This window comes from Nerophis lumbriciformis, linkage group LG15 (genome assembly GCF_033978685.3).
Source record: "Nerophis lumbriciformis linkage group LG15, RoL_Nlum_v2.1, whole genome shotgun sequence".
NCBI classification, from domain to species: Eukaryota; Metazoa; Chordata; class Actinopteri; order Syngnathiformes; family Syngnathidae; genus Nerophis; species Nerophis lumbriciformis.
The window spans coordinates 15,609,577-15,632,500 of NC_084562.2; the positions used below are offsets into that span (position 1 = coordinate 15,609,577).

At 37.0% G+C, this 22,924-nt stretch overlaps 1 protein-coding gene across 1 annotated transcript in view; it reads left to right on the top strand.

The window, feature by feature from the left end:
- The window catches only part of lrp4 (low density lipoprotein receptor-related protein 4), a 274,670-nt gene extending 256,521 nt beyond the window's left edge, over positions 1–18,149 (top strand). Inside the window, exons 31-38 of the mRNA XM_061974802.2 lie at positions 725–833; positions 1,170–1,314; positions 5,718–5,831; positions 10,386–10,497; positions 12,229–12,293; positions 12,362–12,449; positions 12,534–12,675; positions 17,161–18,149. Coding sequence (XP_061830786.2) covers positions 725–833; positions 1,170–1,314; positions 5,718–5,831; positions 10,386–10,497; positions 12,229–12,293; positions 12,362–12,449; positions 12,534–12,675; positions 17,161–17,505 — 1,120 coding nt within the window. The 3' untranslated portion in view covers positions 17,506–18,149. The remainder of the gene's footprint in view (positions 1–724; positions 834–1,169; positions 1,315–5,717; positions 5,832–10,385; positions 10,498–12,228; positions 12,294–12,361; positions 12,450–12,533; positions 12,676–17,160) is intronic.
- Positions 18,150–22,924: the final 4,775 nt, after the last annotated feature.

Genomic DNA, 22,924 nt, shown 5'->3' on the forward strand with positions numbered 1-22,924 from the left:
CATCTTCTGCTGTTGCCATTTCTAATATAAAGTAGTGTAAAGTTCTTACTTATATCTGTCAGTAAACTCACCATGAAAGTACTAAAACATACCGGTGTAGTGAGTTTACATTATTCACCCAAGCAACTTCGGTTATTAGAGAGTTCCGGTCGAACGGTTTTTCACGGGACACATTTCCGGCCTTGTTGTTGTTTCCGATGAGGAGATGCTGCTCCGTTATTGATATAAGTAAAGTCTGAATGTCATTAAAACAGTTAGCTCCATCTTTTGACACTTCTTCCACACCCGTCCTTGCACGCTACACCGCTACAACAAAGATGACGGGGAGAAGACGCTGCCGAAGGTGAGCCACGTAAATAAGACCGCCCACAAAACGGCGCATCCTGAAGCGGCTCTGTAAAACATAATCAATGCAACATTTTGACCACCATTACATGTTATGTAGACCACAAGGAAGTGTTTCACATTTAGAAAAATAATAATAATAATATAACTCGTTTACTACGTCCTATAATCCAATGCGCCTTTATATATAAAAAACGATCGAAAATAGACCATTCATCGGCAGTGCGCCTTATAATCCGGTGCGCCCTATGGTCCGGAAAACACGGAAATGTTTCCGCCATATTCAAACAGTGCTATTTTGTTGTGTTGTACATCAAAGAAACCATCTGAGCATGCTCATTTTATTCCAGTGTTCATAAAACCTTGACATGTTCTGCAGGATCTTTTGGGTGGACGCCCACTTGGACAGGATCGAGAGCTCGGACCTGAGCGGGAAGCTGCGACAGATCCTGGTCAGCCCAGTGTCCCACCCCTTCGCCCTGACCCAGGTAACCCCTTTTTGCCGACCTCAGTGACCAATCAACTTCCTCCCGGCTGCCTCCGTCACTCTCCCGCTCTCTTGCGTGTCAGTCCGCCGTGTAACTCTGGCCATCCGCTCGCCCTCCAGCTCATACTCGGCTCATTCGACGTAACCATTTCTTCCACTTCTCTTCCACTCTGACCTTCATTTTCTTCCTCCTCCTTCCGACCCCACCCCTTATTCCTCCCATCCCCCTCTCCTTGTCTGTCTTTTTCCCCCCTCTCTCTCCTCTCTTCTTCTCCCTCCGTTTCCCCAGTTGAAGCCGGTGTCCTCCCCTCTAACTCCTTTCTCCCGACTCTCGCAGCAAGACCGCTGGATCTACTGGACTGATTGGCAGACTAAGTCCATCCAGCGGGTGGACAAGCACAATGGCCGGAACAAGGAGACGGTGCTGGCCAGTGTTGAGGGCCTCATGGACATTATTGTGGTGTCACCTAACAGGCAGACAGGTACGGGCTGTGCTGAGCTATGCCGATGGTGGACAGTAGTAGTGATGGGTAAATGACGCTTGAGTGAGTGTGTGGCACACTCACTGACTGTATTGACACTTAATACACATGGATGCTTTTTTTTTTTTTTTTTTTACTCAATACACTCCAAAAAGTCAGTGTTCAAAAACAAGGGGAAAAAATACACAAATTAGGGGTATTTTACTTGAACTCAGCAAAATTATCTGCCAATAGAACAAGAAAATTCGGCTTGTCAAGACTTTCCAAAACAAGTAAAATCAGCTAACATCAATGAACCCAACAATACCTTAAAATAAGTATATTCTCACTAATAACAAGTGCACTTTTCTTGGTAGAAAAAAAAAGGAGACCTTTTTGCTCAATATGTTGAAAAATATTCTTAAAGGGGAACATTATCACAATTTCAGAATGGTTAAAACCATTAAAAATCAGTTCCCAGTTGTCATGAATTGGTCCTGGGTGTTTGCTTTTCCGGGATGCAACGGAAAGTTGGCTCGGGCGAGACGGGAATGTGAGTACATTTTTATTTAAACTACAAAAAAAGGAAGTAAACAAAAGGCGCGCACAATGGCGCAGAACAAACTATGAAACCAAATACTTGCACAAAGGCAAAAACTATGAACAACAAAAAACACTAACTGTGGCAATAATAAACAAAACTTACTTGGCATGGACAAAAACGGCATGAAAAAGCGCAGCAAGGGTCATAAGTGTGTGGAGAGTATAAATGCGGGGATGTCGTCAGAACGACAAACTGAAAACAATGAACTTAAATACTATAGACATGATTAACGAAAACAGGTGCGTGACTCAAAACGTGAAACAGGTGCGTGACGTGACATGTGAAAACTAATGGTTGCTATGGTGACAAAACAAAAGTGCACAAAAAGTCCAAAAACAAAACCGAACATAACAAAACAAAAACATGATCACACAGACATGACACCAGTGGCTTATTACATTTTTCGAAGTTTTTTTCAAAATTTTACCCATCACGCAATATCCCTAAAAAAGAGCTTCAAAGTGCCTGATTTTAACCATCGTTATAAACACCCGTCCATTTTCCTGTGACGTCACATAGTGAAGCCAACACAAACAAACATGGCGGAAAGAACAGCAAGCTATAGCGACATTAGCTCGGATTCAGACTCGGATTTCAGCGGCTTAAGCGATTCAACAGATTACGAATGTATTGAAACGGATGGTTGTAGTGTGGAGGCAGGTAGCGAAAACGAAATTGAAGAAGAAACTGAAGCTATTGAGCCATATCGGTTTGAACCGTATGCAAGCGAAACCGAGGAAAACGACACGACAGCCAGCGACACGGGAGAAAGCGAGGACGAATTGGGCGATCGCCTTCTAACCAACAATTGGTATGTGTTTGTTTGGCATTAAAGGAAACTAACAACTATGAACTAGGTTTACAGCATATGAAATACATTTGGCAACAACATGCACTTTGAGAGTGCAGACAGCCCAATTTTCATCAATTAATATATTCTGTAGACATACCCTCATCCGTGCTCTTTTCCTGAAAGCTGATCTGTCCAGTTTTGGAGTTGATGTCAGCGGGCCAGGGAAGCTAGGGTCGATAGGGGGTTTAGCTCGCTCGTCTGCGGGAACAAACTGCCGCCATTGCTTGCCGTGCTACCGAGGTCCTTTGTCCCTGAATTGCTCACACACTCCGGCAGATTCAATGGGGGTCTGGCGGCAGATTTCTTTGACTTTATCGTTGGAAATGCATCTGCTTTGAGTGTCGCAGGATATCCACACATTCTTGCCATCTCTGTCGTAGCATAGCTTTCGTCGGTAAAGTGTGCGGAACAAACGTCCAATTTCTTGCCACTTTCGCATCTTTGGGCCACTGGTGCAACTTGAATCCGTCCCTGTTCGTGTTGTTACACCCTCCGACAACACACCGACGAGGCATGATGTCTCCAAGGTACGGAAAACAGTCGAAAAAAACGGAAAATAACAGAGCTGATTTGACTCGGTGTTTGAGAAAATGGCGGATTGCTTCCCGATGTGACGCCACGTTGTGACGTCATCGCTCCGAGAGCGAATATTAGAAAGGCGTTTAATTCGCCAGAATTCACCCATTTAGAGTTCGGAAATCGGTTAAAAAAATATATGGTCTTTTTTTCTGCAACATCAAGGTATATATTGACGCTTACATAGGTCTGGTGATAATGTTCCCCTTTAAATTAAGTAAATGTTAGTGCCATTATCTTGACATAATGATATACGCTCGGCATCATGATTTTTTTTTTCATGCTTGAAGTAAGAAATTATTACTTTAAAAAAGTAGTTTTATACTTGTGAGTAGGGATGTCCGATAATGGCTTTTTGCCGATATCCGATATTCCGATATTGTTCAACTCTTTAATTACCGATACCGATATATACAGTTGTGGAATTAACACATTATTATGCCTAATTTGGACAACCAGGTATGGTGAAGATAAGGTACTTAAAAAAAAAAAAATAAATAAATAAAACATAAATAAATGAAAAACATTCTCTTGAATAAAAAAAGAAAGTAAAACAATATAAAAACAGTTACATAGAAACTAGTAATTAATGAAAATGAATAAAATTAACTGTTAAAGGTTAGTACTATTAGTGGACCAGCAGCACGCACAATCATGTGTGCTTACGGACTGTATCCCTTGCAGACTGTATTGATATATATTGATATATAATGTAGGAACCAGAATATTAATAACAGAAAGAAACAACCCTTTTGTGTGAATGAGTGTAAATGGGGGAGGGAGGTTATTTGGGTTGGTGCACTAATTGTAAGTGTATCTTGTGTTTTTTATGATGATTTAATAAAAAAAATTAAAAAAAACGATACCGATAAAAAAAAAAAACGATACCGATAATTTCCGATATTACATTTTAACGCATTTATCGGCCGATAATATCGGCAGGCCGATATTATCGGACATCTCTACTTGTGAGTGTTAATGACACAGCTTTGCATCAGTTGATATTCTAGTTTCAAGCATGTTTTACTCAATATAGGTCATAAAATCTCAGCAACAAGCTGTAATATCTTACTGAGATCATTTAGGACCAAAACCCTTAAAACAAGTAAAAGATGCCCGGGAACCGGTACTTTTCAAACAGAGTATAGTACCGTTTTTGATTCATTAGTACCGCGATACTATACCAGTCAAGGTATACTGTACAATCCTCCCCTGTACTCAAGCCAATCGTGTGCCTCCAACTTTCAAAATGCAAATTTCGTCCTTCCTGACAGTTTCGCAGCTTCATTATGGTGCCATCTGTTGGTTTAAAAAAAAACAATAATAATACAATAGTTGCGAATATAATTGTCATTTCAAACAAATAGCTGTGCAGAAAGGAATATGAAATGTGCAAATCTGGTCAGTGAGCTAATTAGTAAACAGAAAAAGAACATTTACCTACAGGTGTCAAAATTAACTTTACGTGGCCTGCAAAAGCTGACAAGTAATGTGCGTTAAAGCACTTTATCTTTTTTGCTAAATGTATTTATTTCAATTTTGACATTTCTTTTTTTACTCTAACTTTATCTGATGATGCAACAAACACATGAAGATGTATTAGATGTATAGACGACAAGAGAAGTATCCCACACGTCTCTCTTCTAAAGTAAATCTCTACCACAGATATGATCATCTATATCTACATCAACAATATGATTTGCCTAAATGGTTGGATGGGACAGATTTAAAAAAAATAAATAAAAAAAATAAAAAAGTTTTAAAAATCAATTTAGATTTTTTTGAATCAATTAAAAACATTTTTTTGACACCCCTAATGTTTTTGGTTTATTTTTCTTATTTTATTTTATTTTTTACTTTTTATTCATTTATTTATTTATTTATTTTCCCACTGTTACAAGCAGCTCACAAAGGGCAGCCATAATTGGGATGTGGCCCTCAAATAACGAGTTTGATAGCTTTGATTTACCTCCTATAGCGCTTTAGGATCAATTGTTTCCTTGTCTTAACGTATTTTTCGGACTATAAGTCGCAGTTTTTTTCATAGTTTGGCCGGGGGTGCGACTTATACTCAGGAGAGACTTATACTCCGAAAAATACGGTACTTAGATCGATGATGGCGACCAATACCAATGCAGCCCACCGCTCCTCTAACTTCTTTTAGTAGAAACTATCACTCATGGGCCAAAGGAAGCACTTCCTAACAAAGCAGCTGTATCAGTCACATGTTTTTTTTATTTCTTAAAGGGACACACATCGAGTATCAATATCGCTCCTGGTGTTTTCTAGTGCATCGATGCTTCAGCATCTTTTGACCCATCACTAGTGGACAGTATGTTAATGGCTTTTTTTGTTGGTGCTCTTTTGAAAGCTCCCTTTTTTCTTCTCCAGGCACTAATCTCTGTGGGGTGAACAATGGAGGCTGCACTCACCTGTGCTTTGCCAAGACCAACAGTTTTGTCTGCGCCTGTCCTGATGAACCAGACGGGCGTCCCTGCTCCACCAGTAAGTGACAACAATCATTTACAGCAACAAGCTGGAACAAAAATTAAATAACATTATTTATTGCAGCTTTTAACTCTTTTGATTAATTTTATATTATTTACCGCTGTAGAAATAATTTGCTGTGTCCCTAAACCTTTAATTATGGTACATAATTTAACATAGCATGCCTGCTAGTGTGGACCATTGCCTTGGAACACTTCACTTTGTGCTGGCGCAATAATGCTCATATTGTAAAATAATTAAAGAGAAAAGTTGTGTTCTAAGTTTTTAGAGGGAACAAATACATGAACTTTAAAAAAAAAAAAAAAAAAACTTTATTGCAATTGTTTCACATAACATCCTCCAACATTGCCCTTACTTTTTTCCCCAAGAAATAAACAGTTATGACAGTGAATGTTGTGTAAAAAAATAAAAATAATAGTACAAAAAACACCACCATCTCTATACTCTTATGCATAGATATACAGAGAATCATACTCAGCATAATATACTTATTATTTCATCATTTAAAAAAGATGGCTTGCCTATATACAGTACATTTAAATATGTGTGTATATATATATATATATATATATATATATATGTGTCTGAGATAGGCCCCAGAAGCCCCCTCGACCCCGAAAGGGACAAGCGGTAGAAAATGGATGGATATATATATGTGTGTGTGTGTGTGTATATATATATTTATATATATATATATATATATATATATATATATATATATATATATATATATATATATATATATATGTATGTGTATGTGTGGGAAAAAAAATCACAAGACTACTTCATCTCTACAGGCCTGTTTCATGAGGGGGTTCCCTCAATCATCAGGAGATTTTAATGGGAGCATTCACATACCATGGTTTATATAGGGCACAGAGTGGGTGGGTACAGGCTGGCGTAGGGGCGTGGTGATTGGTTCATGTGTTACCTAGGAGGTGTTTCCGTCTGTGGCGGCATGCTGATACAATTTCGCTGCGCTTGTTGAGGGATGACAGGTCTGGACGGTATATAATAAACAGTTTCTCTTTCAAGCATAGGTTGCAGCTTTTATTACCACTATTGTAAGGTGTGCTGGATGCAAGAATTTGCCATGTTATTGAATATTCAACATTATTGTCTTTGAGGTCCCAAATGTGTTTGCTGAGTTCTGTGGTATTCCGCAGGTTTTGGTTCCTGAAAGAAGCCTTGTGATTGTTCCATCTGGTTTTAAACTCTCCCTCGGTTAATCCTACATATGTGTCGGATGTGTTAATGTCCTTGCGTGTTACCTTAGATTGGTTTATCATATACCGTCCAGACCTGTCATCCCTCAACAAGCGCAGCGAAATTGTATATATATATATATATATATAGATATATTCCAGTATATATATATATATATATATATATATATATATATATATATATATTCCAGTATATATATATATATTATATATATTCCAATATATACATATATATATATACATATATATATATATATATATATATATTCCAGTATATATATATATATTATATATATTCCAATATATACATATATATATATATACATATTTATATATATATATATATATATATATATATATATATATATATATATATATATATATATATATATATATATATATATATATATATATATATCGGTATATATATATATATACATATATATATATATATATATATATATATATATATATATATATATATATGTATATATATATATATATATATATGTATATATATATATATATATATATACCGATATATATATATATATATATATATATATATATATATATATATATATATATATATATATATATATATGTATATATATATATATATGTATGTATATATTGGAATATATATAATATATATATATATACTGGAATATATATATATATATATATATATATATATATATATATATATATATATACTGGAATATATCTATATATATATATATATATACAATTTCGCTGCGCTTGTTGAGGGATGACAGGTCTGGACGGTATATGATAAACATGTATATATACAGTCGCGATCAAAAGTTTACATTCACTTGTAAAAAACATAATGTCATGACTGTCTTGAGTTTCCAATCATTTGTTTAGCTCTTATTTTTTGTGATAGAGTGATTTGAGCACATACTTGTTGGTCACAAAAAACATTCATGAAGTTTGGTTCTTTTATGAATTTATTATGGGTCTACTGAAAATGTGACCAAATCTGCTGGGTCAAAAGTATACATACAGCAATGTTAATATTTGGCAAGTTTCACTGCAATAAGGCGCTTTTGGTAGCCATCCACAAGCTTCTGCTTGAATTTTTGACCACACCTCTTGACAAAATTGGTGCAGTTCAGCTATATTTGTTGGTTTTCTGATATGGACTTGTTTCTTCAGCATTGTCCACACGTTTAAGTCAGGACTTTGGGAAGGCCATTCTAAAACCTTAATTCTAGCCTGATTTAGCCATTCCTTTACCTTTTTTGACATGTGTTTGGGGTCATTGTCCTGTTGGAACACCCAACTGCGCCCAAGACCCAACCTCTGAGCTGATGATTATAGGTTGTCCTGAAGAATTTGGAGGTAATCCTCCTTTTTCATTGTCCCATTTACTCTCTGTAAAGCACCAGTTCCATTGGCAGCAAAACAGGCCCAGAGCATATTACTACCACCACCATGCTTGACGGTAGGAATGGTGTTCCTGGGATTAAAGGCCTCACCTTTTCTCCACCAAACATATTGCTGGGTATTGTGGCCAAACAGCTACATTTTTGTTTCATCTGACCACAGAACTTTCCTCCAGAAGGTCTTATCTTTGTCCATGTGATGTCAGATGAAACAAAAATGGAGCTGTTTTGCCACAATACCAAGCAATATGTTTGGAGGAGAAAAGGTGAGGCCTTTAATCCCGGGAACACCATGCATACTGCCAAGTGAAAGAAAACTGCAGCACCTGCTGTGAGCAAATAGGTCAGCAAAGAAAAATCCATAAATTAGCTGCAGGGTTCAAAGGGGAGGAAACAAGTAGTGGCTTATAGTCCAGAATTTTCGGTAAGTTATTATTAAACTAACATGGAGCGTTTGTTCTGAAAATCAACCGGTTTGTGTGTCATACTTCCTGTGGCATTCAGTAAAAATAGAAGCCTTTCATATTTGCTGCTGGTGGAGGTTTTTATTGACCCGAGTGAAAAAGTACACCCGTATCGCTGCCACAAAGCAAGCGCACTCTGGAGAGATTAGGGGTTAGTTTTTGTTATTTGTTTCCACTTTTTGAGGACAAACTTGCTAGGATGTGAAATTGTTTTGTGCAACCTGCGTATAGTGGCCACTTTTGCTGTTTCCCTGGAGTGGTCACAATAGACCAGGGGTCAGCAACCCGCAGCTCTTTAGTGCCGCCCTAGTGGTTCCCTGGAGCATTTTTAAAAAAGGATTGAAAATGGAAAAAGATGGGGGAAGAATATTTTTTTTGTTAGTAAGTTTTTTGTTTGGGGACAAACATGACACAAACCTTCCCAATTGTTAGAAAGCCCGCTGTTTAATATGTTTGTGTGTATGCTTCACTGATGAGAGTATTTGGTGGAAATCGTTTTGTCCTACTAATTTCGGCGGTTCTTGAACTCACCATAGTGTGGACTGTGACGCAACAGTTTGTTTACATGTAAAATCTTCCGCTCCTTTGTCTCATTTTGTCCACCAAACATTTTATACTGTGCGTGAATGCACAACGGTGCGCATTGTTGATGTTTTTGACTTGTTGGAGTGCTAATCAGGTATATTTGGTCAGTGCATGACTGCAAGCTAATCAATGCTAACATGCTATTTAGGCTAGCTGTATGTACATATTGCATCTTTATGCCTCACTTGTAGGTATATTTGAGCTCATTTAATATCCTTTACTTTTATCCTCTATCCTCTCCTGACACATTATCTGTATGTAATATTGGCTGCATTTCTGATAGTTTGTGTACCATGTTGTTCCAGACCACAGTAAACATTACCTAGTTTGCCAAAGATTGTAATAAATCTATTAAAAGAAGACAGGCTGCCGGTTCCTTTAACTTTGACACACACATCTATACTTTTGGTCATTAAAACCCAGTAATTTCCAGGAGTTATCTCACTTTCTGAGTAGCCTCTAATTTACTAATGGTTTCTAATGTTGTAAAAATGTGTAGAATAAATATTCAATTTCAACATTTCTGTCAACGAAGATTTGCTTCAGCCTGCGACACATAGTCATTTTGATAGTAGGCTATTATAGCTAACATAGACACTTACGTCATGTGTCGTCTTCATTATAAGACTTATATAAGGCTTTTAATTTTTTTGCGGCTCCAGACAGATTTGTTTTTTGTATTTTTGGTCCAATATGGCTCTTTCAACATTTTTGGTTGCCGACCCCTGCTATAGACAGTTTTAAAGAAGAATTATTGTCACATGTACATTTTGTTGACTGTAGTTCAGTCCAAATGTAAAGATGATGTCGGTAAAAGCGTGAACACGATGTTCATTCCAGCTCTGACCCACACATAATTCTCAGTTGCAGGCTACATCCCGACTTCTCCCGCCAGAGAAGCCAGCAGCACACCAGCTCCCAATAAAATCCCCAAGGCTCCAACAGAACCCTCTCAAAGAGGACCGTCAGTGGTCAAGTAAGTATTTGAAAACCAAACATGTCTCCTATTTCTGGGGATGAGGTTGCTGAGGTAGTTAAAAAGCTCCTCGGTGGCAAGGCCCCGGGGGTGGATGAGATCCGCCCGGAGTTCCTTAAGGCTCTGGATGCTGTGGGGCTGTCTTGGTTGACAAGACTCTGCAGCATCGCGTGGACATCGGGGGCGGTACCTCTGGATTGGCAGACCGGGGTGGTGGTTCCTCTCTTTAAGAAGGGGAACCGGAGGGTGTGTTCTGACTATCGTGGGATCACACTCCTCAGCCTTCCCGGTAAGGTCTATTCAGGTGTACTGGAGAGGAGTCTACGCCGGATAGTCGAACCTCGGATTCTGGAGGAACAGTGTGGTTTTCGTCCTGGTCGTGGAACAGTGGACCAGCTCTATACTCTCGGCAGGGTCCTTGAGGGTGCATGGGAGTTTGCCCAACCAGTCTACATGTGTTTTGTGGACTTGGAGAGGGCATTCGACCGTGTCCCTCGGGAAGTCCTGTGGGGAGTGCTCAGAGAGTATGGGGTATCGGACTGTCTGATTGTGGCAGTCCGCTCTCTATATGCTCAGTGCCAGAGCTTGGTCCCCATTGCCGGCAGTAAGTCGGACACGTTTCCAGTGAGGGTTGGACTCCGCCAAGGCTGCCCTTTGTCACCGATTCTGTTCATAACTTTTATGGACAGAATTTCTAGGCGCAGTCAAGGCGTTGAGGGGATCTGGTTTGGTGGTTGCAGGAATAGGTCTCTGCTTTTTGCAGATGATGTGGTCCTGATGGCTTCATCTGGCCAGGATCTTCAGCTCTCACTGGATCGGTTCGCAGCCGAGTGTGAAGCGACTGGGATGAGAATCAGCACCTCCAAGTCCGAGTCCATGGTTCTCGCCCGGAAAAGGGTGGAGTGCCATCTCCGGGTTGGGGAGGAGATCTTGCCCCAAGTGGAGGAGTTCAAGTACCTCGGAGTCTTGTTCACGAGTGAGGGAAGAGTGGATCGTGAGATCGACAGGCGGATCGGTGCGGCGTCTTCAGTAATGCGGACGCTGTATCGATCCGTTGTGGTGAAGAAGGAGCTGAGCCGGAAGGCAAAGCTCTCAATTTACCGGTCGATCTACGTTCCCATCCTCACCAATGGTCATGAGCTTTGGGTTATGACCGAAAGGACAAGATCACGGGTACAAGCGGCCGAAATTAGTTTCCTCCGCCGGGTGGCGGGGCTCTCCCTTAGAGATAGGGTGAGAAGCTCTGCCATCCGGGGGGAGCTCAAAGTAAAGCCGCTGCTCCTCCACACCGAGAGGAGCCAGATGAGGTGGTTCGGGCATCTGGTCAGGATGCCACCCGAACGCCTCCCTAGGGAGGTGTTTAGGGCACGTCCGACCGGTAGGGAAGACACGTTGGGAAGACTATGTCTCCCGGCTGGCCTGGGAACGCCTCGGGGTCCCACAGGAAGAGCTGGACGAAGTGGCTGGGGAGAGGGAAGTCTGGGCTTCCCTGCTTAGGCTGCTGCCCCCGCGACCCGACCTCGGATAAGCGGAAGAAGATGGATGGATGGATGGACATGTCTTCTTTACAGTCGTTCAGGAACATTAAACTTATTTGTAACTATTACCGTATTTCGGAAGGCTACCGAAACTCTGTTCCAAAATGGCACTGGTGTCGATATATTGCGATATATGTTGTTGATCCCTCACTAACAGTGTTTCACGAGCTGCATCCACCTTTTGTGTTCACAGCTGCACTGACAAGAACCTCAATGTCGAAGAGTGTTTAGAGAGCAACGTGGTGACAGCTCCACATGGTTAGTATTCATCAAGTAGTTCATAGTCATGTGATACGAAAATATTGAACCTGTGTTTGGTGTTCCAGGAGAAGGACTTCACATCAGCTATGTGATAGGCGGAGTTTTGACCATGCTGGCTATTCTTATCCTCATTGCTGCTTTGATTATTTATCGGTGAGTTCCCACTGACTGTTACGTTGTATCACATTTTGTTCACCGTGGTGAGTAAGATCCCTGTGATTTCCGCCAAATCAACAGACATAAAAAGTCCAAGTTTGCCGACCCAGGAGTCAGCAACCTGACCTACAGTAACCCTTCGTACCGCACGTCCACGCAAGAGGTCAAGATCGAGGCGTCTCAGAAGCCTCCGATATACAATCAGCTGCGATACAAGAAGGAGGTAAATGATTTGACAGTAGATGATGTTCTTCAGCGTGGGTCCATGACGTTCATAATCAAGGTGTGTATCTCAGTAAAGGGGTCATATTATGCAAAACATGCCTCAATTTACATTCGAATCACAGTTCTTATTCATTCCTAAATAGATTCATAGTTTTCTAAAATCGATTTAAAAAAAAAAAAAAAACTTTTTTTATAAAAATTAATTTTTTAAAAGACATACCGTATTTTCCAGAAAAAGGGACCCGCTCATAAGTGTCAAAATTCCACAATAAATTATTATTTGTTGTTTTACTTTCAATGCCTAAAATCTATTAAAAACTTCAGATCTTTCGATTGATATTACGTTTTTTTTTTGTTTTGTTTTTTATGGCTTTTTTTTAATCCAAAAATAAGATTTTGTTTTTATAATGGGACAATGCAAAATATGCAATATTTTGAAAATAATAAAAACTTGCAGAGTGGAATATTTTAGGTTAAGTAATTACAGCCTTGCATAGATCAATAATTCATGACAACATTGATTTTGATACAGTAGACAACAAATGTTATTTTTACAGTGCCTACTGAGCAATAACAAGAGAAAAAGCAGGCATGACTTGGTTGAGTTCTCACAAGTTTTATATATACATCTGTCATGTTGTATCTATCTATGTCATGTTGTATATAACTGCCCAAAATCGTTTTCATTGCATTTCAGCGGTTTACTGGCAGTTTAACTCATTTACGCTCATCAAAGCTCTCAGACTTATGCATCATCGTTTTCTGTCGCCATCTGGTGGTTAAGGGGTACAATTACACCAAAACAATATTTTCTTATTTTTTTTAATTGGCAAACATTTGATCAAATTAGGTTTTCCATGTAAAAATCAAAGTAATATACCAGTTAGTTAAAAAATAGTTAAAACAGTTCATATGGGAGTCAATGGGTCTGAAAGAGTTCTTAAGAGAATGTGTGTATATTTTGTTGATATCCTTTCGTAACAATGTTGCAATCCAAAACACATTAAAAACAATATATAATAATATATATATATATATATATATATATATATATATATATATATATATATATATATATATATATATATATATATATATATATACCGTATTTTTTGGAGTATAAGTCGCTCCGGAGTATAAGTCGTACCGGCCGAAAATGCATAATAAAGAAGGAAAAAAACATACATAAGTCGCACTGGAGTATAAGTCGCATTTTTGGGGGAATTTATTTGATAAAACCCAACACCAAGAATAGACATTTGAAAGGCAATTTAAAATAAATAAAGAATAGTGAACAACAGGCTGAATAAGTGTACGTTATATGAGGCATAAATAACCAACTGAGAACGTGCCTGGTATGTTAACGTAACATATTATGGTAAGAGTCATTCAAATAACTATAACATATAGAACATCCTATACGTTTACCAAACAATCTGTCACTCCTAATCGCTAAATCCCATGAAATCGTATACGTCTAGTCTCTTACGGGAATGAGCTAAATAATATTATTTGATATTTTACGGTAATGTGTTAATAATTTCACACATAAGTCGCTCCTGAGTATAAGTCGCACCCCCGGCCAAACGATGAAAAAAACTGCGACTTATAGTCAGAAAAATACGGTATATATATATATATATATATATATATGTATATATATATATATATATATATATATATATATATATATATATACATATATATATATTTATTTCATAACCTTCAAACTGAACGATAATCTCACGTAAGGAACACATGTTAAAGTTAAAGTACCAATGATTGTAATGCCCATTTCGGGCTGTAGGGTGCACAAGGGTTTTAAAAAGCGAGCGCAGTTTAAATTACGAACTTCCGAGCCGCTATACGGCGTAGCTAACGTCACAGTGAACGCCGTAAGATTTGTCTCGAAAAATCTGGTCTTACATACCGTATTTTTCGGAGTATAAGTCGCACCGGAGTATAAGTCACACCTGCCGAAAATGCATAATAAAGAAGGAAAAAAACATATATAAATTGCACTGGAGCCCAGTCAAACTATGAAAAAAACTGTGACTTATAGTCCGAAAAATACGGTACTTATAGCTCGAGGTTGAACAATCTTTGTTTTCCTCCCTTGCAAAAAGTTTGAAACACCAGCATCTATTTTGACGGTTTTAAATATAGATTGAAAATTACAATGTGACCCCTTTAAGCTACATTTAGTTCACATGGTGGTTCCTTATCTTGTCCTCACTTTCTTTGCCTCCTTGCAGCTCTCCCATCCCTACAACTCTCTCTCCCCCTTTATCTTTTGACTCCCCTGTGCTGTGGAGAGGTAGTCACGCCGCATGGAGGAGCTCTGCCCTCTTCCCACTTCTTCTCCTTCTTTTCTCCCCGGTTGTTTTGCACGGAACCTGCAGTGTCTGACGTGTTGTTGCGGGCATGTCAGAGTGTTTCCAAACTTTGGTAGCAGCCAGTGGAACTAACATCGTGTCCAGTTCATTAACATCTTGCCATAATAACTAACAGCTATGAAATGATGATACATATTTTAAAATCAATACCAGACAGGAGTAATAAACAAAAAGTTACATTTGGTATGTTCATGTTGTATCAATTTGGATTCAGATAATATATACATACTTATATGTATATATACATATACACACTATATTGCCAAAAGTATTTGGCCACCCATCCAAATGATGAGAATCAGGTGTCCTAATCACTTGGCCCGGTGTATAAAATCAAGCACTTAGGCATGGAGACTGTTTCTACAAACATTTGTGAAAGAATAGAATGGAACTGTCATAGGATGCCACCCGTGCAACAAATCCAGTCGTGAAATTTCCTCGCTCCTAAATATTCCAAAGTCAACTTTTCAAAAAGTGAAAAGTTGGGGAACAACAGCAATATATATATATATATATATATATACACATACATACATACATCTATATGTGTGTGTATGTCTATATATATATATATATATATATATATGTATATATATATATATATATATAGAGAGAGAGAGAGAGAGAGAGAGAGAGAGAGAGAGAGAGAGAGAGAGAGAGAGAGAGAGAGAGAGAGAGAGAGAGAGAGAGAGAGAGAGAGAGAGAGAGAGAGAGAGAGAGAGAGAGAGAGAGAGAGAGAGAGAGAGAGAGAGAGAGAGAGAGAGAGAGAGAGAGAGAGAGAGAGAGAGAACTTTATTGATTCCTTCAGGAGAGTTCCCTTAATGTGTGTGTGCGTATATATATATATGTATATATATATATGTATGTATATATGTATTTATATATATATATGTATATATGTATTTATATATGTGTATGTATATACGTGTATATATATATATATATGTATATGCATATGTATATATGTATATGCATATATGTATATATGTGTATATATGTATATGTATATATGTGTATACATATGTATATATATGTATATACATATATGTATATACATATATGTATATACATATATTTACATGTATATACATATGTATATATACGTATCTGTGTATGCGTGTATATATATATATATATATATATATATATATATATATATATATATACATATATATGTATATATATATATATATATATATATATATATATGTATATATATATATATATATATATATGTATATATATGTATATATATGTATATATATGTATATATATATATATATATATGTATATATATATATATATATGTATATATATATATATATATGTATATATATATATATATATATGTATATATATATATATATGTGTATATATATATATATATATATGTATGTGTGTATGTGTGTATATGTATATATGTATGTGTATATATATATGTATATATGTATGTGTATATATATATATGTATATATGTATGTGTATATATATATGTATATATGTATGTCTATATATATATGTATGTATGTGTGTATATGTATATATTTATGTGCGTATATGTGCTGCGGCGCGCATTGGTGACATTGATGGTAATGTGAGTCAACACACACACAGAGCACTTACAAGCGTAAAGAGACAGCGTGGAGACAGAAGAGGAGAGAATGGACGTATTTTGGCGTCAAAACGAACGATAAAGGTGAAGCTATAAACACAGATTTTCATTTAAAAAAATGTTGTGGTCCCCTTTTATTTGAAAGTTATCAAAAAACTATGGAAAATACATGTTGGTACCGGTACCAAAATATTGGTATGGGGACAATTGTAGTCCTTGCCCAGACCCAGCCCTACTTATTTGGGATTTCTCTGATCGTACTGCTTGGATGTTAACGGTATTATGAACCATGTCTGCTTGAGTTGTGGCTCTTGTAAAAGAAGTGTGGTGTTGATTTGGCCCTGCTCAACCGATTTATGAACAGTTTGTGTGTTTTAACGGAAGCACGTGTGAAAAGTTGGCAACGTGAGCATGTTTCGAGTGAGACTAAAAAGCACACTTCCTGAGACCAAACTGATCCTGTTTCGTTGTCCAGGGCGGCGTGGACGGCGGCTACACCAAGGAGAAGATCCGCATCGTGGAGGGCGTGTGCCTCCTGTCCACCGAGGAGCTTTACTGGGACGACCTGAAGCAGATCAAGCCGTCCCGGGGGGGCCTGCACGCCTGCATGCGCACCGACACCGTCTCCCTGCAGGCCAGCAGCGCCTCGCTGGACGACGGCGAGACCGAGCAGCTCCTGCAGGAGGAGGCGTCAGAGTGCTCCTCCATAACCACGCTCGCCCCTTCCGCCGTCACCCCGCAGCGCCACCACGCCCACCACGGCCTGCCCGACACCGGCTGGGCGTCCCTGCGCAAACCCTCCACCGAGAGCGAAGTGTGAGCACCGTGCTTCGTCTTTGCCGAAAACCCACGCGCCTGTATGTATTTATAGCTGCTGCAAGACGGGATGCTGGCGCAGATTCCCCCCATTTAGAGTCGGCGTCGACAACTCTTTCTAAAAGTGGGGCTCAGTCCTACTTCGTCGCATACACATCCCCCTTAGTCTGCGCTCAAACCATCAACTCATTAGCATGCTGGAATAAGCGAGCGAAAGGACCCCTGGGAGGAAGTGACCAGAGACACAAACGCTAAAGGAAGCGGACTCAATTTTCTCTCGCCGTGTCACTTTTTATGCAAGCTTCTTTCCTCCCGGGGAAAAACGACTTCTTCCACGCCCTAAAAACCACTCATCTCTTTACAAAAACTCTATTTATGAACTTTTTTTTTTTTGTGTGTGTGTGTTTTTTTTTTCTTTTGTACTCGCTTTTAGACTTAAACAGAGCGGCGGCGGCGTGTCGAGCTTTGTGCAGCAGTTGTGTTTATGACGGTGCCAAAGGGGCGGGGCTTCATCCGGACAAAGCAAACGTTTATCTCCGTATTTTTACACGTTTATTGTCGCAAACGCCGCCTGGAAGATTGTATCGTTCAAACCAGTGGCTCTCAAACGTTTTTTTTCACCTCAGAAAACACATGGCTCGCCAAGTACCAATACCATAAGTATCAGAAACGAGGCGGCGTTTTTTTTTTGCGATTGTATTCGATATTTCAGGCCACTAACATCACACACAGTTTGAATATAGCAAGATAAAACACTGTACTTTCATGAAGTGATTCTTTTGCCGTACCACTAGATGGACGACCGTTTGAGAATCACTGGCTTATACCACAGGTGTCAAACTCAAGCAGATCTGGTCCGCCACATCCTTTCGTATGGCTCGCCAACGCCTGGAAATGACACGCATCAATAAAGTAAGTCCCTTATATTTTTTCAGTATGTATTTTTTTTGACAGAAAAATTATCGCATGAAATTGCGCACATTTTTTTATTTTAATGGTATCTAATATTGCAACAAATTTACTTCTTGGTCAACATACAAATACATTCGCTTGACTTATGATTTCAAAGTAAGATCCATCCATCCATTTTCTACCGCTTGTCCCTTTTTGGGGTCGCGGGGGTGCTGGAGCCTATCTCAGCTGCTAAGATATCCGTCAAATTGTAGACTGTAAAATGACAATACATTTTATGCTCAAAATGATGGTGTTTTTACAGCATATTACTGTAAATAGAAAAAGCTAACACTGTTTTTTTTCTGGTAAAATTATGTCGACTGAGGTGCTAGTTTTTTACCGTTGGTTGTTTTTGCGATGCTTTTTTGTTTTACGATACCATTTTTTTTAACGTTAATAACAGGCAGCTCAGTTGCCACAATTTTTTAAAAATAAAATAAAAAAACAGTGGCATTGTTTTTTTCATTTACCGTAATGTTATTTAAAAAAAACACTATTTTACAGTAAAATTCTGTTGACTGAGTTAGCAGTTTTTTACTGTAAAAATGTGTGATTGTTGTTTTTTTTAAGGTGTATTACTGTAAATGAAAACATGGCAAAAAAAAACAGTGGTACTGTTGTTTTATTTACAGTAATATGTTGTAAGGGACAAGCGGTAGAAAATGGATGGATTTATGGATGTTGTAAAACCCACTGTACATTTTAAGTACAATCCAGGACACTAAGCTGACTTATTTTTTTTTTCAGAACAAAAACAGTGCTACTGTTTTTCCATTTTCTGTAAAAAAAAAAAAAATTAACACTGTATATTTTACAATAAAATTCTGGTGACGGATTTTTTTTTTTTTACTGTAAAATCTGTAGTTGTTGTTTTTACGGTGTAAATAAATCAATAGAAAAAACAGTTTTTTTCTGAATTTTGGCAAATGAGTTGCCAGGTATTCATTTACAGTAATACATCGTAAAAACAACAATCATACATTTTACAGTAAAAAACTGGTAACTCAGTCAGCAGAATTCTACTGTAAAATATACCGTTTTTTTTAGCGTTAAATAGAAAAACCATACCGCATTTTTTGTTACGGCAAAAAACTGGCAGCTCAATTGCCAGAATAAAAAAATAAAAAAACAGTGGTACTGTTTTTCTCTTTAACGTAAAAAAAAAACCCTGTATATTTTTCAGTAAAATTCTGTGACGAAGTTACCAGTTTTTTTTTTTACTGTAAAAATGTATGATTGTTGTTTTTACAATATATTACTGTAAATGAATACCTGGCAAAATTAAGAAAAAAACAGTGGTACTTTTTTCTATGTTCTGTAAAAAAAAAAACACTGTATATTTTACTATAAAATTCTGGTGACTGATTTGCCATTTTTTTACTGTAAAATCTACGGTTGTTGTTTTTACAGTGTATTACTGTAAGAAAAGAAAAAAACGGTACCACATTGTTTTTATAATAAAACAAAACTGCAAGCTCAGTTGCCTAAATTATAGAAAACACTGGTACGCTTTTTCCATTTACAGTAATATGATGTAAAAAGTAAAAATAATAATACTGCATATTTTACAGTAAAATTCTGGTGACTGATTTGCCCATTTTTTTACTGTAAAATCTACGGTTGTTGTTTTTACGGTGTATTACTGTAAATAGAAAACATTACCACATTTTTAATGGCAAAAAACTAGCAGCTCAATTGCCAGAATAAAAAAATAAACAGTGGTACTGTTTTTCTCTTTCACGTAAGATGTTATAAAACACATTTTTTTAAACCTGTATATTTTACAGTAAAATTCTGGTGACTGAGTTACCAGTTTTTTTTTTACTGTAAAAAATGTATGATCGTTGTTTTTACGGTGTATTACTTTAAATGAGTACCTTGGCAACTCGGTTGCCAAAATGAAGAACAAACAGTGGTACTGTTTTTCTATTTACAGTAATATGTTGTAAAAACCACTGTACATTTTACAGTACAATCCAGGCAACTAAGCTGACATTTTTTTCAGAACAAAAGCAGTGGTACTGTTTTTCCATTTTCCGTAATATGTTGTGAAAAAAACGGTATATTTTACAATAAAATTCTGGTGACTGATTTGCCATTTTTTACTGTAAAATCTAAAAAAAATTTTTTATTTTTTTACAGTTCACGCAAAACATATATTAATGCATAGGAACAATGACTATACTATAATTTTTTATGGCAAAAAAAACAAAAAACATTGGTACTGTTTTTCTCTTTAACGTAAGATGTTAAAAAAAAAAACCGGTATATTTTACAGTAAAATTCTGGTGACTGAGTTACCAGTTTTTTTGTACTGTAAAAATGTATGTATGATTGTTGTTTTTTACGATTTATTACTGTAAATTAATACCTGGCAACTCAGTTGCCAAAATGAAGAACTAACAGTGGTACTGTTTTTCTATTTTCCGTAATATGTTGTGAAAAAAACTTTATATTTTACAATAAAATTCTGGTGACTGATTTGCCAATTTTTTTTACTGTAAAATCTACAGGTTGTTTTTTTTTGTTGGGTTTTTTTTTACAGTTAATGCAAAAAAATATATAAATGCATAGGAACAATGACTATACTATTTTTTTTTATGGCAAACGTAAGATGTTAAACAAAAAAATAAAAATAAAAATATTTTACGGTAAAATTCTGTTGACTGAGTTACCAGTTTTTTTACTGTAAAAATGTATGATTGTTGTTTTTTCGGTGTATTACTGTAAATGAATACTTGGCAACTCAATTGCCAAAATTAAGAAAAAACAGTGGTACTGTTTTTCTATTTACAGTAATATGTTGTGAAAACGGGCAGCTCTGTGGAACAGGGGTTAGTGCATGTACCTCACAATACAAAGGTCCTGAGTTCAATCCCGGGCTGGGGATCTTTCTGTGTGAAGTTTGCATGTTCTCCCCGTGACTGTGTGTATTACTGTAAATAGAAAAACAGTACCACATTTTTTTACGGCAAAAAAAAAACCCCAAAAAAACGTTGCTTCTGTTTTTCTCTTTAACGCAAGATGTTAAAATGTTTTAAAAATGTATATTTTACAGTAAAATTCTGGTGACTGAGTTACCAGTTTTTCTTACTGTTGTTTTTGCAGTGTATTACTGTAAGAAAATAATAAAACGGTACCACATTGTTTTTACAATGAAACAAAACTGGCAGCTCAGTTGCCAGAATTATAGAAATGTGTCCATTTACAGTAATATGATAAGTAAAAACAAATAATGTCAGTTCTGGTGAATGAGTTGCCATTTTTTACTGTGAAACCTACAGGTTTTTTTGGTTTTTTTTACACTTTACGTAAAAAATATATAAATGCATAGGAAAAATTACATACTATTCGCTGTCTCATAACTTGGATGTGGCCCTCAATGAAAACGAGTTTGAGGCACCTGGTTTAAAGCATCGCTCATCCTTGGGATAAGCTAAGGAAGTTGCAGCCTAAGTGCCAGATGTTGTCCTTAATCCGCCGTTCGATCTCCTTTTTTTCCTCTACAACATATAATGCGAAACCTGTAGGTAGTCGTGATTATTTTATATAGTGTAAATCGAAATGAAATGAAAGGGACAACTATTTGTATAGAAGTGTTAATAACAATGCCCAATGATGCTAGTTTTCCCATTTGTTTATACTGTGCATGTGTATGTTCCCCTCCATACATTTTAGCAAACAGTAGATTCTGGCCAAATTTAATTGTATCTGAACAATTCCTGCATTTTTTGCCTGCAATTTTGAACTTTAGAACCTTGACGGGGATCGAAACTGAAAGTTAACTAGACGCTAATTTTATATTAGTAATATTATAATATTACTACTTCACGATTACCCTCAACAATGTTCCCCTCGACAAATTTTAGCATACAGTAGATTCTGGCCAAATGTAATTGTATTTGAACAATTCCTGCATTTTTTGCCTGCAATTTTGAACTTTGGAACCTTGACGGGGATCGAAACTGAAAGTTAACGAGATGCTATTATTATATTAGTAATATTATAATATTACTACTTCACGATTACCCTCAACAATGTTCCCCTTGACATTTTTTTAGCATACAGTAGATTCTGGCCCAATTTAATTGTATCTGAACAATTCTTGCATTTTCTTGCCTGCAATTTTGAACTTTTGGAACCTTGACGGAGATCAAAACTGAAAGTTAACGAGATGCTATTATTATATTAGTAATATTATAATATTACTACTTCACGATTACCCTCAACAATGTTCCCCTTGACATTTTTTTAGCATACAGTAGATTCTGGCCCAATTTAATTGTATCTGAACAATTCTTGCATTTTCTTGCCTGCAATTTTGAATTTTGGAACCTTGACGGGGATCGAAACTGAAAGTTAACTGGATGTTATTATTATATTAGTAATATTATAATATTACTACTTCACGATTACCCTCAACAATGTTCCCCTTGACAAATTTTTAGCATACAGTAGATTCTGGCCAA